General features: G+C 41.5%; 1 protein-coding gene across 3 annotated transcripts in view; it reads right to left on the reverse strand.

Moving 5' to 3' along the window:
• PPP3CA (protein phosphatase 3 catalytic subunit alpha) overlaps positions 1 to 18,757 on the reverse strand; it is a 205,029-nt gene that overhangs the window by 23,993 nt on the left and 162,279 nt on the right. For all 3 annotated transcript variants that reach the window (XM_072862234.1, XM_072862236.1, XM_072862237.1), the window contains exons 7-8: positions 11,428 to 11,505; positions 9,465 to 9,559 (exon numbers count right to left, since the gene is read on the reverse strand). In XM_072862234.1, the coding sequence (XP_072718335.1) occupies positions 9,465 to 9,559; positions 11,428 to 11,505 (173 nt within the window). The remainder of the gene's footprint in view (positions 1 to 9,464; positions 9,560 to 11,427; positions 11,506 to 18,757) is intronic.

Here is an 18,757-nt window from a genome sequence, read left to right on the forward strand (position 1 = left end):
CCACAACCACTCATTTCACACAGTTACCTGAGGTCCTCACAACCACGCTTTGGAGATAACAAAGAAAAGCATTTATCACTCAGAGTTTGAATGCTGCTCTTCCAATGAACTTTTTCAACATATTTCATTCATAGTATTGTACAACAGATAACTTTCTTCTCACATTTTTCGAACTCTAGGCACACGAGACTCTGCTCCCGCTAGTATGAATGAATAATAATACAATTTGTCTTGCAATTTAAAATTCATAACATTCTTGTCAACACACACACACAAAAAGACTACATTTGCTAATGGGCAGAAATATAGATATTTATGCCATTCCCACTTTTTAAAGCACCAAGTCAAGTTCAGTGTTAACTTGTGTTAATGGACTTCAGGTTCATATCTGAAATAGGATCTGATTAACCTGTTTTTGCAATATTAATAGAACAAAGTAAATCACGGTATTACAAAGCGTATGAGTAAGAAACAGCTATTTATTTCTAGAAGAGACCATAGGTGTTGCCACCCAGGCCCAGAGCAGTCAAAAGTCAGATGAAAGAGGGAAAGGCTGAATGTGGCTTGGGTGGAGAGGGCAGAGAGCTTAGGCAGGAGAGAAGGGGACAATATCAATTTGGTTAGGGAGGAGCAAAGTAATCATGTTGAAAATGCGGCAGATGAAATAAAATGAACTCTACAATAAGCCTAGATAACTGCCCTTATCAAAACTCATTTTCCAAAGCATGAATTTTGCCCAACACTATGCTAACACTACATTCCACACCAAACCTAGACTTTCATGCACTTTTACATTTTTTTTATAGCAATAAGTGGTTATTAGGGTGCTGTGGATTACTCAAACCTCAGGCCATTCATTGAGACCGCCTGGAAGGACACAGAATAGGGATGGGTTCAGCAGCTGCTTGTATCACAGGTCTGTTTCTTGGCTTTAAAAGAATGTATTGAGGGAGAGCTTTCAATAAAAATCATCCAGTGCTGGATTTCCATTGTTCACTTTATGGGCCAACTGCCTCAGCTTGGGAAACAGTAAAACTAAATCTCATCCCTTCCTTCTCCTTTTTTTCTTTTCTTTTTTTTTTTCTGTCTTCTTGCAGAGACACATGTAATGTAAATTCTTAATAATGTAGTTGAAGACTCAACATGGTACCAGTATCCCTAACCTAATTAGGGTACATTTTAATTTACAGAATCTGTTTCCTGAAATTCAGTAATTTCTAAATTGCACAGGCACAGAATACATGTGTTGTTGGACAGTCATTTATGAAATAGAAGAGCAATTATTTCCTTGCTCATGGAGAAAAAGGTAATTTTGAGATGACCACCTAAAACCAAAGGGACTTGTAACTATCCTGAACACAAAGACATAAAATTTCTTAAACAATAGTTACAGAAGACTGCAGACAGGATCTTTAATCAACATGGGACTAAGACAGTCAACACAAGCTGAAGCTTCCATCCACTGTAAAAGGTGCTGGCACTTTACATTTTTATTACTGGAAAAATAAGGGTGGGGTTTCAGTTTTTAAAAGGCAGCTCAGTGAACTTTACATGAAGTTTGCTGGTCATCTCACTACTAGCATTTACGTATAGCTCTGAATGTAGTCGCCACTCAGACGCTTACTCTCATGCAGGCAGCGCTGACCTCACTACGTCCTGCTGGTCATTGCCTGATCTTGTAGCAGTTCTAGTTCTGTAGCTGTAGATAAGCTGTCATCAAATACTTTTTACGCTAGAGACAATATATTGCACATACTAGAAGACATGTATGTAACTTTACATAAGTCATCTTCAATTTACCTTTTTAAGCTAGGTATTAAGCCATCCTGATGAGATGTATTAACCTGTGACCTTCAGAATGGTCAGCTTTAGTCAACGAAAAATGAATCAAGGACGCAATACACATGATAATACCTTCATAAATGACAAAACAGCACGAATCAAAAGTATGTCAGAAATATACCACAACAAAGACAGAGAAGGAGGTATATCACACTCTGTTTTTCCCTTTCCTCCAGCCTTCTCACCTGTGGCCCCCCAGGGAGGAACACAGTTCCAGGGGCTGGTTATCACTTAACAGCCAGCAATGAAGTTGTGCAACTTCATTATGGTATAGCACTGTAGGAAATGCAGTGTATTGTAACGTTGGCTGAAGGGGGTGAACAATTTCTTCTGATTGTTCATCTCCTTCCATTGACTAAAGTATGTGTGTCAGGCAGACAAGGAACGTTTTTTGATGCACTAGACTGTTGCTTCCCACAAAAATTTAATAGGTTGCTAAATGTCTTCCATTTAGTCCAGAGTGACCTGGGAGTTTCTGAAGCCAGACAGACACAGAAAATGGCTCGCTAACATTTACGCAAACTTTTGCCAGGCAGACACCCTCCATTTAAATAAACCACATTTGACTGTTGCCCATCCTACTCTGACAGCTGGCAGCCATTCTGCTGCTCAGTAAAATAAAAATGGCTTAATACTGCTATTAGCAAAAATGAGAAAACTAGTATCGATGCTCTTAATATTTCCATCACTTTTTGGCTGAAATTGCATATGGCAGATCGAAATTCATTCTCCTTCTATTACAGTGACACAATTGTGTAATAAAAATAAATAGTTTGTGGCTTTACAGCAAAAATGAGTCAAAACCACACAAAAAGGACCACTTAATGGTTGTGAAGATTCATTTAGAAGGACTAAAACTTCAAATTCATCATCATAGGGAGCTGAGGTAGTTCCCCTTCCCACTATTTCTTCAATTTCTCCATTAAGTCTATTTCTACATTCTGTGAAAGTTGAATAAATCATTTTTACAAGGAACTTTTAAAACCAGCCTCTAAAAAACCGTGAACCATAAGCAGAACAGTTGGAAAACATCAAATTAAATATAAGTAGCTTTAGTTGGGTTTGGTGTTTTTTTTAAAGGAAGATAATTTTGAGATTACTGTAAAAAAAAAAATCTCCACACCACCTCATTAATTTATATACCTGAACATCTTACAAAAGCAAGTTCCAATAACAGTATTTTAAAAACTATTCTCCTCTGTAAATGACCTGTACGTCTCTCCCAGAAATGACTTCAAAAGTCACTTGAAGAAAAATAACACTATACAGTAGAGCAGGGTAATAACACAGAATTCTTCTAAAATAACCCTACTCTTAAAAGAATAAAATAAAGTAGGGTAGTTACCTGTATCACAAATACTTTTCTGAATTTTTAATTTAAAATCCTTCATTTACAAGCACAGTGTACACAAAATATTTTTATTAGGTAACTAATGAAGACGATATTTAACATTAAACAAACTGGCTCTTGTTATGATTGTGCAGTTCTGACTACTGCTTACTAGTCTGAAGAAGAAAACTTCACCTGGATCAAGAAGCAAATGCTTCTCAGATAATAGCAGGAGTTTCCCTGAGCTATTCTGACCCCTTGCTTTCTTTTGCTCATAGCTCTTTTTTTCCTCTCTGTTGGCTCAGAAAAGGTTTGGGGGTTTCACCTCTGCTTCATTTCTTAGTCTACATTAACTTGATGCCTAAGGAGCTCTAGGAGACCGCAGCTGCCCTGAAAGAGCAGGAATCTTTTGAAGGTTATATGACTACAGGCCACGTGATCACTGATGGAGAAGACAGAAGAAAGTGGGATGGGTTCTTTTGGTTATGAAACCCGTAACCCCAGAAAACCTGACTGTCTCCAACATTTGCTTATTATTCCAGGCTGCAACCTCTATACTTTTTTTTCCAAACGTATACTCAGACAGATGCTAGCAGACCAAGCCACCAGCCACAGTTTTATCGTGTATAATCACCAACCAGAGCAAGAATCTTGTTTTATTATTCTTAACAGCTACACACATTTTAACCTAATTTTGGTACTCACTGTTGTAAATGAGTTTTAGAAGCTAATGTTTTGCAAAGTGAAGATGTGCAGATATCCCAAATGACATTATACTTCTTTCCAATGCTAGTAAACTGAGAGATTGGATGCTGAAATCACATTAGAATGAAATGAAACACTAACAGCAGGCAAAGGGCATTTGTACTGTTTAGCTTTAAGCATTTAACATAGGTACCTAAAGCTGGAAATACAGGTGGTGAAAAATGTGCAGGTAAGAAACCTTATTCCTTCAGCTAGAAATGGAGACAGCTCTTCTAACCTTCTCAGGGTCAAATGTAAACACCTAGTGCCATCTGAGACCCCCCTGGGGTATCTCCTTGGTCTCCCTCAGTTAAAGATGAGCCTGGATCGCCGCTGTCTCCTGTGTCATACCTGTCAGATTCGAGCGGATGTCTCAGACCCCTCTGGCATCTCAAATGGCACTTTAAAACTCTCTATGTTGGGAGGTGGATTAAGGCCTTAAGCAATGTGAACAACATCAAACCGTGTGACCAATAGTTCAGAATTACCCAAAGACATTATATATCCTACTTCAAGATCTGCTGAATCATTTTTCAGTATAAATTAATTGATAACATTTCCATCAGAGGAAAAAAAAATTAGCATGGTAGAAATACTAGCTCAGAATGAACTACATGTTTTTAGATAAAGAACCTTGAAATAATTTTATCAAACAAGTTAGCTAATTTTCTTGTAATTTTTTTCAGAAAACTCACCCTGCATTTAGAAAATAAATGCAGTGAAAGGTCTCTCAAATTCTTCATACCTAAGAAAGAATTTCAATTTCTGATTTAATGCCAAATTAACTTCAGCATTAACTCTGCAACTGGGAACAGTGCCTTCTCCTCCAGCAGAGTTGCTAAGTAACCACAGCATTTTCTGCCCAAGACAGGTCAGGGATAAGGGTTAGTAAAACACTTAAGGAGTTTAAACATTATCAAAGGAAAAAATGATTTACTATACAAGGTAATGATGTAAATAATCCAGTATAGAAACGGGGCTAATTGCAGTTGAGAAAATCTTCCCTTACAGAATTCTGAAGATTTTTATTTTACATGTGCAATTGCATCTTCCAAAGAAACAGCGCAATAGCATTCAAGATTTTATCAATAGACTGCAAAAATCACTTCTGGCAAACTTCTCTGCGTTGGCAATGAGATGGCCTAGATATCCTGACAGCTCCTCTTTAAAAGCTTTTCTTTCCATGACAAGGCCTCATCACAACAGCAGAGATAAAGCATTAAAGAAAACTGATAGGGCAAACAGAAGGTTACACTGTTTTTCTTTCTCCCAAAGTGCTATTATTTCTCAAAGATCATCCTTGTTTTCCAGGTATATTACTCTGCCTTTTTCCAATATGAAAATAATTTTCCTGTTAGATCCATTTGGATCAGGTACATTTCTTAACGTGTATCTATGATATACCCCATGCTGATACTTTATACACGTTTCATTGATATATTACTTATCTAATACGTTAACAAGCATACAGAGGTACAGCTGGTTTTGATTTTCCTAGTATCCCAAACTCCCCTGCATACTTTCTTTGTTTCTTTCCTTCATCATCTGCTTTTCCTTTCAGCAACACCATGTGTACGTTGCAGCATGTTGGAAGAGACATCACATTATTTTTTTTCGATAGCTTCGGATTCTATGGTCTCACCACTACAAAACCTAATCTTTTAAAAGTGTTCAAAAGATAATAGTCTGTCTTTAGACAGCTAGTTAAAATTGTTCACTCAGCCAAAAAGCATGCACTTACTGAAGTGACAGCCAGACACTAAAATATGAAGTATTGCCAGTGATTTACAAAGAAATTGCCTGCCTCTGTAGAACTTCTGTAAAATCTTTCACTTTTCTTTTTTGTTGTGGCATGAACAGCATTACAGCAAGCCTTAATTAAGGCATTAAGAAATATTAAATGCGTGAATGAAAGTTTAGACACAGTACAAGGCCAGCAGATCGTACAAAGCAGTAATTTTTGGCACCTTCTTATTCTGTTGCTATAGAGAATTTCTCCTGGTGATGGGCACCCTTGAATCCAGGGGTAAACCTGTACTTACACAACTTTCTCAGAGTTTCTTGATCAGCCTTCCTCTGAGGCCCTGAAGTCCAATTTAATCCAATTAACATTTATCTTCTTGCATGAGGAGTTTTGATCCTCTCCAGAAGGAGCAGTCTTAGAAAATCATCAATGCGGGGGTATTTCTTGTAATAAGTTTTAATAATAATCTTAAAGTATCTTTTTCTTTATGCCTTTCAATAATATAAATGAGACCAGAAATGTGTGAGAAAGCTATGAAGACACTGAACAGAAGCTCAGAAGTTGCCAAAAAACATACGTATAAATTCCTCCGCTTTGCCAATGCCCTCCATTATAATGAATATGGAGGGCATTAATAACAATAATGAAGAAGGATAGTCTTGGAAAGAGGAGGGACACTAGGCTCCCCATATCTAGGAATTTTCTGAGTCTCTGAATCACCCCCTGAATGCGTGTATCTCTGTCTCCATTAACTAGACAGGGAGCCCCAACAGGAGCCTCCTAATTGAAAAACCTAACTTTGGCACCCGAAGTTGTGCATGTGTGTGGGCTGAGGTTGCGGCAGGACCAGCAGCCACGTGATGGATGAATTACACATGCAGCCTTCACGAGGCAATGGCCAGTAACCAAAAGGATACAGAAAACTCACTTTGGTGCCAGAATCCAGTGGAGCAAAGCCGAAAGAGATTCCCATGGTGGGTTGGTACTGTGAGACAGCCCATGCAGAGGGTCCACAGCAGCATTAACAGCAGATATGCTGAACATGGTCTATTTGGATCGCTTATCTTCAGCTACTCCTGCTGAACCTCCTTTTGCCCTGGGAATGTTGCCTCCCTACTGCTCTTTGAGGACATACCTGATCCTAGTGACTGCTCTCCAGTGGGGACTGAATAAGCCCTTGGATAAAGTTGGCAACCAAGCCCACTCCTTCTGAAGTGCTTTAACAAAGTACAAGAAAGTACATCTGCTTTAATGGGTATGAGAACTATCAACCTGGGGTGGAAAATGAGCATTCCTAGCCCCTTGCAGCTTTTTAAAAAAAATGTATTTATCTTAAACAACACTGCATTTAAAAATGACCCATTCATGTCAGTGGGAGATGAAGCCTCTCAGGAATTTATTTAGGGTGACTTTATTAGCTAAGTGATAACCAGAAGCATATTAAGAATGCATACTAGAAAGGCAGGCACTTACTAGTAGGAGAGTAACTCCTTTTCCAAGGACTGACAGTAACCAAAACCCCAAATGATCTGTAAAAATCAATCAAGTTCTGCACCAGTGCACGATGAGTCAGCTAGAGCAACTATCCTGTAACACCTCTGGATGGAAAAGCCTTCCTTCGCCTCCTGGAATCAGTCATAACCTCTGTGTTTTTAGTTAATTCATCTGCTGCAAATCAAGGAAGCCAACAAGTAGCCATGTTTTGGACTGATTGAGGATGATGGTGTTTTTCTTTCTTGAAAAGAAAGTACCCAAAGAAGCAAGTACCCAAAGAAGCAAGTACCCAAAGAAGCAAGTACCCAAAGAAGCAAGTACCCAAACGCTATCCAGATGAAGATGCATGAGCAATGCAGCATGAAAAACTATGCATGATGTACTCTAAATGCCAAGAGCCAATGCAATCAGTCACATGAAATAATGCGTCAAAACTTCTAATGAGAGAAAAGGAGGAAGTTAAACCCAACAGAAATTCATTACAAAGCTGCTAAAGGTCAGCCTCTAAATTTACAACAAGTCATACATTAAAGAATGGCACACCAGTGCCGATCTCGCGCCACTGCTGATTTGCCTGAGCTCACTCGGAGCAGATATTGCCAGCAGCGCACCCAAACTTCAGCTGTGACCGCAGATAACCAGTGCCTCTCAGCAGCTGGCCTACAGCCTTCCACCAGAAAAGGCTTTCCACCAGTTTTAAGACCTGCCTGCCACAGCAGAGCATCCTGGAACAAGGGTTTTCATATACGCATCTTCCGAAACAGAGATAATGGAGAGCCACTTCACCACCCAAACTTTTTGGTTTCAAATTCAAGATTTTGAATATTATAAATCATTGCTTTACATTTAACATTTGCCTTCATGACAAAAATCTCATGTTGTTTACCCATTGCCTTCAGGCGCACAGAACTGCCTCCATGCATTAAGAAACAAAAGGTGAACATTTCTATCACCTTACTTGTACAGACCCATCATCGGTCTGCCAAAGCAGGCAACCCAGAGAGTGAACACACTTTTCCACCAACAGCAATGATGCTGCCAAGAAAATTAACACATTCCTTGTTTCATCCTGCACTTTTTGGATTGCTAGCAGAGTCCCTATATTTACTTTTACAAAAGTAGCTACTGACAGCTCTGCTTGCATGTTTTTTGCAGAATGCTTTTATTGATTTTTCCACAAGTTAACATGCATAATTGAGAATACTGAAGTGTTCAAACCCCATTATCTAACAATGAAGTGTTTCCTTCCTTTGCATACAGTTCATGGCATAACAGCTTTTAGATTATAAGTTTTATAATATAAAATGATGCCTGAAGAAGCTTTCTTTTGCAAGTTAAAAAAAAAAAATAAATTAAAAACTGCTTACTTTCTTTGCAGGCAAGCATCCAAATTACAAATGTCTCTTCTCAAGAAAAATTGATCTCTTTGCAATGGAGCTACTTTCAAGAATATCATTGAGAAAAAAATTATTTTGTTTTTCTCACAGAGGAACACAAATAACTTTAGCTTTACTGGGAATAGGAGAAAATAAACACTACTGCTCATTTCAAGATATAGGAGGACAGGTTTATTCAAATGCTTTATTTTTAGAAACCGGATTTTTTTTTCTAGTTCATTAGAGTAGATTTCAGGGAATGCAATAAACTAATAAACTCAGAGAAGCTGCAAACAATTGTATTCAGTGGAGTCTTTACAGAGTGACCAGTGACTGCTTATTTGTGCAGTAACGTTTTTTTTTTTGGCTAATGATGTTTAATTTCCTACATAATAGATTTCAAGTGACTGAAAAAACCAAAACATAAAGGAACTCAGACAATACCTATCCCATGCTTTATCCACTGATGATCTGTCAAAGTTTGTTAGCTGGCTAGAGGGTTTGCATATACAAACCCCATTATTTTTATTGGAAAGGAGCAAAGGGACAAATAATTAATTATCAGGAACACTGGGCTCTGAACATCTCACCCCCAGCATTTCTTAATAACTTCTCTTAGTTAACAGAGCTGTTTTCAGTTTTGCTTCCTGTGTAACATTTACTTAATAACTTGCAGTCAAAATACAGAAATATCTTAAGGCATATTAGAATCTACAGTTATCTACAGTTATGTTCAGAGGCATACATCTGCCTGTAATAAATTTAATTAGATTTGTATTATGTAATAAATGGAATGGGAATGAACTAATAAATAAAGGAAGAAAATGGGCATGAACTGATAAATAGAGAAAGGAGTGAAAAAGAAAACCAATGTAATATATTTGAGTAAAGAGAAGTACAGTCTACTATATATTAACAGGGATTAAATTCTTACCTTTGTTATTGTATACATCTAGATAGTTTGGTGCTGAAAAAATTGTGATTAGTGAAGGGAAGCCTGTTGTTTGGCTTTTCCTGTACATACGATACCTAAAAAGAAAGAGAAGATACTAATTATAGCCCAATGTTGTATGTATATTTGTTACTGACCAAATATAGTGCAAAAACCCCTAGTACATTACTGCACTGGCTGTTAACAAATGCCAAGATAGAAAAACATGCATATGTGCTTTTTAAAGCCATGGAAAAAAAATATTTCCTGCAGGCTTATTCATTATATCCATTTGGGATGGCCAGGAATCCACACCATGCTTGAAAGCTGTGTCACCATCTGAAATTTAGTGAGCCAGAGATGGTTTCTGTTATGAATTCTCTCAGTGCCTGACCCTGGAGCCAGGTGGCCTCTATGCGCATGCACCCCAGGATGTTCCCAGACTTTCCCTCCGTGGGACTGCGGGTGAAGGCAAGCACCAGCGCGTGCCTTGGAGATGCACGGTACTGCCTTCAGAAGAGAAGTGCATGTCCTCCATGACCCTCCAGCTGCCTGCCCTCTCTGGGCTTGCAAGTGATGGCAAGGCCGGGGAGATGGAAAGTATGAGAAGGGGAGAGGAAACAGGGGGTCCAATATTTTCAGTGCTGTCTCTAATCTCATCTACTCTATTAGCCAGTTTATTAATGCTTGCATATTTTCATTACCTAACCTTGCTGCCTTATGAAAAATAAAAGCCTTATTGGACCAACATACAATCAATCAAGCATTAAACCTGCAAGCAATTGGAAGCAAACCAACCATACAGTACTTTTGTCTTACTAAGACACAAGTAACACCAAATACTGCTCTTTAGTCTTCAGCTACAAGAAACTGAAGAATTTGGCAAACATCCACAATAGTTGCACTGAAATCATTGTATAGTTTCAATGCAATCCCTTGCACAAAATTTTATTTTTCACCCTTTATTGGAAAGCAATACAATAAAAATGAAATTTCATTACCCTTGGGTATTTCATGCCAGTTATTTTTGGCAGAGTAATAGCTTGCTTTTAATTGCATTGAGGTTTTTAAGTATGTGATAATTCAAACATTCAGAATAGCTTTTTATATGCATAGTGAATATCGACCTCATTCCTACAATCTTGCTACTTTATCTTTTATTACTATTCAGGTTGGGTACAGTTTCTACCTCCAAATGAACTCATTAACAATTTATGCAAGATATGCAAAGCTATTTATTCAGATGCCAGTCCTTCATTAAAATCTCACAAGCATGGTAAATTTCAATTCACAGATAATTTTTTTATAATTTTTTAAAGCAGCATAAAAAATTCTGTCTTTACACTGGCAATAGTTTCATGAGGAAACCATCAACACCACCCGGAGCTTGACCTGGATTTTTTTTGCACACAGTGTCTTAATAAACTCCTTACATTCATTAATGATACTCCTGCATAAAATCATTTTTGGCTATTGAGTTCCACAAGTTTATTTTCTTCATAAAGTGTAAAACCAGTAGGCCCAGAAGTTTCAGGTAGGTGTGAAAGACTTATGAGATGATAGTTCTGGCCTTCGTGAGCCAAATCACTTCCCAGGCATTGTGGCAATCTGTGTCAGAAGTCTCAGGCACATTTGCAAAACTTCTTTTTCGGAGCTGAATTTGTTTTCCTTCCCAATTTTGGCATCCAAATAACTTTTGGTCATTTTATGCCACTTAAAATCACTAAGGCTAAGTTAAGTGGGATATATGAGGATTCAGTAAGTCCTGTAACTCAGTAACAATCATGTAAAAGACATTCTAATGCCAGTGTATGTTCTTATAGCATTAATAAAAAGTGAAAGCTGTTGCAACTTAATTTTAAAGTTTTCCAGTTCATTCTCACTCAGTTGTTCATTCTTTCTTTGCTCTGTTTGACAACAGTAAGCCATTATTCATTATTAGTGTCCCCGCTCCACACATACTTACCCAGCATCCTGGGCTTCATGAGCTCGGAGTATAGATAACAAGTTATTGTGCTGTAGGAATTCACATACAGCAGGGTAACTGTTGGAAGAAAATAATAGCACCTGTTATGGCATTATCAAAAGCGCGACATTTAGCTCTAGCTTTCAAAAAATGTTTCATCCAACATGCATCATTCATGAATTCAGCCCCTGCTCTGCAGGCAGATTTCAGTAGAGACAACACTAGAAGCAGCACCTTTTTTTCTCCCACCCCATAACTGCATGGAGAGGAATGCTGGAAAGTTGCAATTCATTACATAACAACAATCACCTTATTGCTTGTCAGAAAGAAAGTAATTTCTTTTATTATACTTTAAGATTTAACGTACTCAGAAAATGAAAAATGTGACATAATTGTTGCTTGCAACAGAAAATCTCCTTGCCTACTAACTACAGTATGCACAAGCTGCTTAAGGACACCAGATAGTAAGCTGGTGTGTGGAAAGAGAGGGAGAAAGACAGAAAGAAGAAAGGCAAATCAGTCTCCAAACTGAAGATGTTTGATCTTCTGAACTTCATCTCCTTGGTAAACAAGAATTATCCTTCCCCTTGGCAACTTAAAATGTAAATTCTGTGACTTCCAAAACACCAGAAGCGTGCCCACCGAATACATCTTTGAGACATGTTCTACTGTATGAGTGAAAACAAAATCATTAAGGGAAAATGGTGATAATTTCTCTATCATATTTTTCACTGCACATGGACAGTGTTGCTTTCAAGGAGAACAAAGGAGCCGTTTCTTACAACCTCAGTACCCTGGAAACCCATTCTTACTGTTTAAGACACTGAACATGTACGAAAAACACATGCAAGAAAAACAAAACCTAGCATAACCTGTATGCAGTTTTGACAGCACAAGTGGGAAATAGTTACAGAAAAGCTATTTAAAATTACACCTAAATAAATGTTATAGAACTCAAAATAACTCCATTTTGCTGCTTTCAAAAATAAGTTTTGTTTTTTTCTGTAAAGACTGTATTCTTCTTGCTTTTAAACCGCTGATGACTCTCCATGCCTGTATTCAAGGATAACAAGCATGATGGCCATCTATCACCAAGACAGGAAGCAAAACCTCTCTTCTCCTGTTGTTAGCAATTTCATACAGAACCCAAGAAAGCCAAAACTTCCTGGCTTCCCCTGTCAAAAGCCAACTGTAGCAAGAGCAAAACAGGACAAACACCACACATGGAAGAGGGTAAAGAAGTGGCGTTGGAATAAAAATTACTTCACATCTGGCAAAACCTTACCAGGCCCCTTAAAAACATCTAAGGGGTGGGAAAGAGTCTTTATTCAGATGACACCTTGTCATGGTTTAACCCCAGTCAGCAACTAAGCACCACATAGCTGCTTGATCACCCTACCCCTGCCCTGGTGGGATGGGGGAGAGAATTGGAAAAAAAGTAAAACCTGTGGGTTGAGATAAAGACAGTTTAATAGGACAGCAGAAGAAGAGAAATAGTAATAATAGTAATAATGATGATAAAAGAATATACAAAACAAGTGATGCACGATGCAATTGCTCACCACCCGCTGACCGATGCCCAGCCCTTCCCCAAGCAGCGATCCCTGCCCCCCGGCCAACTCGCCCCAGTTTATATACTGGGCATGACGCCATATGGTATGGAATAGCCCTTTGGCCAGTTGGGGCCAGCTGTCCTGGCTGTGCCCCCTCCCAGCTTCTTGTGCACCTGGCAGAGCATGGGAAGCTGAAAAGTCCTTGACTAGTGTAAGCACTGCTTAGCAACAATTAAAACATTGGTGTATTATCACATTATTCTCATCCTAAATCCAAAACGCAGCACTATACCAGCTACTAGGAAGAAAATTAACTCTATCCCAGCCGAAACCAGGACACATCTGGAGCTCTTCCCTTTTCTCCCTCTTTGGGCCAGTCCTATACAATTTGTTTTGCCTTATCCAGATTTATTTCCCACCCTTGAAACCAAGCAATCATTCAGCTGACTGCTGTGTATTTCATGACCTTTCACCATGGTGGGAAGTGGGCATGCCTGCAATGTAGCAGGCAGCCTCATCCACATCCCTGCAGCCTGGTGACCCTATATCTGAAAGGCACTCCTGAATTTAACGTTCCTTGCTGGCAATGATGCAGCATGGTATTGGCTCCGTTCTCACTAGCAGCTTAAAGAAGTTGCATTTAAAACATTAAACCTGGGGAGAAACCAAGTGTTGCCACCACCTGTCACTATCTGAATTTACTTCCAGTACTGGAGGTTGCCTGCACATTAGCAGCAAGACAAGCTGGCTGGGCACAGAAGTTTGAGCTGTTACTCTCTTGTGCCCCTCCATCTGACTGGAGCCTGACCAGCTCCAAGTGCCCTAGCTCTGAAGCTGACATGGTGGAGAGGCAGGTCTGGCGCAGGTGGAGAGTTGGGCTGCCTTCTGAATGCAGCCTGCCCCAGAGCAACGTCTGACCTCAGACTGGGACCAGGAGACAGATTTTCCTGGATTTGAGGCCCAGGATGTGACATGTAGATGTTTTAATTCCTTCTTCTCACTGCTAGGCAAGCTGGAGAGCAACAATGAAGATTGTTGCTCAAAAAAAAAAAAATCAAAACTGGTGGTAAAAGGTGTAAACTTCACATAGCAGCTCTGAAATGTCACCTCATGGTTGGAGAAAAAGCAAAATAGACCCTGCATTAACATCCATTCACCATGTTTATTTTCCAATATCGATTCAACTCTCCTATAGTTCAAATAACAGAACAGCCGGAAAGGTTTAAAGAAGGAAATATAAAGTGTTGCGGAAGACACGAAGGCATTTCCATGATCACTTCTGTGCTGGTTCTGCAGTACGATGGGCTCACAGTGTGCCTGTAAATAACACAAACAAACTTGCAGAGTCTCTGAATCTCCAAGCATAACTCACATACAGTTATTATGTTACAGGACTATTACCAAAGACCCTGGGCAAGAGCACACTGTTTTGCAGTGCCTTAGGGGCAAGATGCAGTCATACAGTAACACTGTTACGCAAAATACTTAATAAAATCTGTTGCTAAACATACTGAGCAAGTTAAAAAAAAAAATAATCTCAACTAAACATTATACAAAAGACCTGCTGTCCCAGCCATGGTTTCATGGACCACCTTCAGAGCCCACTTGCAATCACTTAGCAGCCCCATCAGTTTCTAACTTCATGTATGAAAAAGATGAAAATGCACAAAAAAAAAAAAAGGCAAAATCTAATGCATCATCTTCCTTCAGTTTATCCAAAGAGAAACGCTACTGCTTGCTTCCAACCTTCCTGGATATTTTGAAGCTGAAATACCATTTGCAGCTAGAGGCTACAAATCCAGTAGAACAGTATATTGCTGTTTTTGGACTTGACCCATCTAGCATATATTCTCAGTCACAGGTTTGGTATTTGGAATTGTCTAAAAAGATTACCATTATAAAATAATTTTAATTCCCAAATTACATAGGGTATAATTTTGGCAACTGCAGTGATCTCAAATGCTGACAGGCTGCCATTCAAACCACTGGCAAATGAGAACTAATCATAGAATCATAGAATGGTTTGGGTTGGAAGGGACCTTGAAGATCATCTAGTTCCAGCCCCCTTGCCATGGGCAGGGACACCTTCCACTAGACCAGGTTGCTCAAAGCCCCATCCAACCTGGCCTTGAACGCTTCCAGGGATGGGGCATCACAGCTGCTCTGGGCAACCTGTGCCAGTGCATCACCACCCTCATAGTGAAAAATTTCTTCCTTATATCTAATCTAAATCTACCCTCTTTCAGTTTAAAGCCATTACCCCTTGTCCTATCACTACATGCCCTTGTAAAAAGTCCCTCTCCAGCTTTCCTGCAGGCCCCCTTCAGGTACTGGAAGGCTGCTATAAGGTCTCCCCGGAGCCTTCTCTTCTCCAGGCTGAACAACCCCAACTCTCTCAGCCTGTCTTCATAGTGCTCCAGTCCTCTGAGCACCTCATGGTGCTCCAGCCCTCTGATCATCTTTGGGGCCCTCCTCTGGACTCGCTCCAACAGCTCCATGTCCTTCTTATGCTGAGGACCCCAGAGCTGAATGCAGTACTTCAGGTGGGGCCTCACCAGCGTGGAGTAGAGGGCAGAATCACCTCCCTCGACCTGTTGGTCATGCTTCTTTAGATGCAGCCCAGAGTATGGTTGGCTTTCTGGCCTGCAAGAGCACATTGCCAGGTCATGTTGAGTTTCTCATCCACCAACACCCCCAAGTCCTCCTCAGGGCTGCTCTCAATCCATTCTCTGCCCAGCCTGTATTTGTGCTTGGGATTGCACCGACCCATGTGCAGGACCTTGCACTTGGCCTTGTTGAACTTCATGAGGTTCAGATGGGCCCACCTCTCAAGTCTGTCAAGGTCCCTGTGGATGGCATCCCTTCCCTCCAGTGTGTCGACTGCACCACACAGCTTGGTGTCATCAGCAAACTTGCTGAGGGTGCACTCAATCCCACTGTCTGTGTCACCAACAAAGATGTTAAACAGAGCCGGTCCCAATACCAACCCCTGAGGAACGCCACTCGTCACTGGTCTCCACTTGGACATTGAGCCATTGACCACAACTCTCTGAGTGCGACCATCCAGCCAATTCCTTATCCACCGAATGGTCCATCTATCAAATTCATGTCTCTCCAATTTAGACACAAGGATGCCATTCGGGATAGTGTCAAATGCTTTGCACAAGTCCAGGTAGATGACGTCAGTTGCTCTTCCCTGATTCACCAATGCTGTAATCCTGTGGTAGAAGGCCACCAAATTTGACGGGCAGAATTTGCCCTTAGTGAAGCCATGGTGGCTGTCACCAATCACCTCCTTATTTTCCATGTGCCTTAGCATAGCTTCCAGGAGGATCTGCTTCCATGATCTTGCTGGGCACAGAGGTGAGACTGACCGGCCTGTAGTTCCCCATGTCTTCCTTTTTTCCCTTTAAAAAATGGGGTTATGTTTCCCCTTTTCCAGTCAGTAGGAACTTCACTGGACTGCTACGACTTCTCAAATATGATGGATAGTGACTTAGCAACTTCATCCGCCAATTCCCTCAGGACCTGCAGATGCATCTCATTGGGTCCCATGGACTTGTGCACCTTCAGGTTCCTTAGATGGTCTTGAACCTGATCTCCTACAGTGGGCGTTTCTTCATTCTCCCAGTCCCTGCCTTTGCCTTCTGCAACTTGGGTGGTGTGGTTTGAACACTTGCCGGTGAAGACTGAGGCAAAAAAGTCGTTGAGTACCTCAGCCTTCTCCATATCCCGGGTAACCAGGTCTCCCATTTCCTTCTGGAGAGGGCCCACATTTTCCCTAGTCTTCCTCTTATCACTGACATACCTACAGAAGCTTTTCTTGTTGCCCTTGATGTCCATGGCCAGATTTAATTCTATCAGGGCTTTAGCTTTCCTAACCTGATCCCTGACTGCTCAGACAATTTCTCTGTATTCCTCCCAGGCTACCTGTCCTTGCTTCCACCCTTGTAGGCTTCCTTTTTGTGTTTGAGTTTGTCCAGGAGCTCCTTGTTCATCCATGCAGGCCTCCCGGCATTTTTGCCTGACTTCCTCTTTGTTGGCATGCATCGCTCTTGAGCTTGGAGGAAGTGATCCTTGAATATTAACCAGCTTTCTTGGGCCCCTCTTCCCTCCAGGGCTTTTTCCCATGGTACTCAACCAAGCAGATCTCTGAGGACACAGAAGTCTGCTCTCCAGAATCCAGGGTAGTGAGCTTGCTGTGCGCCCTCCTCGCTGCCCTAAGGATCTTGAGCTCCACCATTCCATGGTCACTGCAGCCAAGGCTGCCCTTGAGCTTCACATTCCCCACCAGCCCCTCCTTGTTGGTGAGAACAAGGTCCAGCATAGCACCTCTCCTCGTTGGCTCCTCTGTCACTTGCAGAAGGAAGTTACCATCAACACATTCCAGGAACTTCCCAGATTGCTTATGCCCTGCTGTGTTGTCCCTCCAACAGATATCGGGATGGTTGAAGTCCCCGACGAGGAGCAGGGCTTGTGAACGTTAGGCTGCTCCTGTCTGCCTATAGAGGGCCTCATCTGCTCAGTCTTCCTGGTCAGGTGGCCTGTAGCAGAGCCCCACTATAATGTCACCTGTCCCTGCCCTCCCTTTAATCCTGACCCATAAGCTCTCGGTTGGCTCCTCATCCATCCCCAGGGGGACCTCCATGCACACGAGCTGGTCACTGACATAGAGGGTGACACCCCCTCCTCATCTCCCCTGCCTGTCCTTCCTAAAAAGCCTGTATCCTTCCACTCCAATGCTCCAGTCATAGGAGCCATCCCACCACGTCTCCGTGATGCCAATAAGATCATAGCCCTGCAGGCGAGCGCACGTCTCTAACTCCTCTTGTTTATTACCCATGCTATGTGTGTTTGCATACAGACATTTAAGTTGGGCCCCCGATGAAGCCGACTTACTGGCTGGAGTGGCTGGACTTTGTGCTGCTCCTCAGGTGCTCTCCTGCTGACCTGTGATCCTTCTCCAGGCTCTGGGCATCTGTTGCTGGCACTGGCATCACACTGGTAGGATTGGGATGGATTGAATTTCTCCTCTCCCAGCAACTTTAGTTTAAAGCCCTCTTCACCAGCTTGGCAAGCCTATGACCGAAGATGCTCTTTCCCTTCTCTGACAGATGGACCCCATCAGCCCCCAGTAGACCACGTTTCTCAAAGTGAGTCTCATAGTCTAAGTAGCTGAACCCCTGACTGTGGCACCAGTCCTGTAACCATTTGTTGATTCACCAGATTCGACTGGCCCTTTCAAACCCCTTCCCTTTGACCAGGAGGATTGATGAAAGAACTACCTGCGCTCCAGAGTCCCTTACCGCTGCTCCCAGGGCTCTGTAATCCTTCTTGATACTCCTCAGGCTGCTCCTGGCTGTATCGCTGGTGCCCACGTGAAACAACAGCAGCGGGTAATAGTCAGTGGACTGTGCGAGGCTTGGTAGTCTCTGGGTGACATCCCTGATGCGAGCCCCCAGTAAGCAGCACACCTCTCTAGAGAGTGAATCAGGTCGGCAAATGGGTGCCTCTGTACCTCCCAGAAGAGGGTCACCTACTACTATCACCCATCGCCTTTTCTTAGTTGCACTGGTTGTTACATGGGGAGCAGATCAGGCTGCCTTACTTGGCTCCAGTGTCTCCCCTGGTGTGACGGGTCTTTCCTCTTCAGTCTGCAGAGCGGTGAAGCGGTTCTGCCAGGGCACCTCAAGCTTCGGGGGAAGTCTCTTCCTCCTGCTGGTCCTTGCCATTGCAACTGTCCATTCTTCTGCATTATTGGCCCCCCTCCCTTCTGT

Source organism: Ciconia boyciana, chromosome 5 (genome assembly GCF_034638445.1).
Source record: "Ciconia boyciana chromosome 5, ASM3463844v1, whole genome shotgun sequence".
Lineage (NCBI taxonomy): Eukaryota > Metazoa > Chordata > Aves > Ciconiiformes > Ciconiidae > Ciconia > Ciconia boyciana.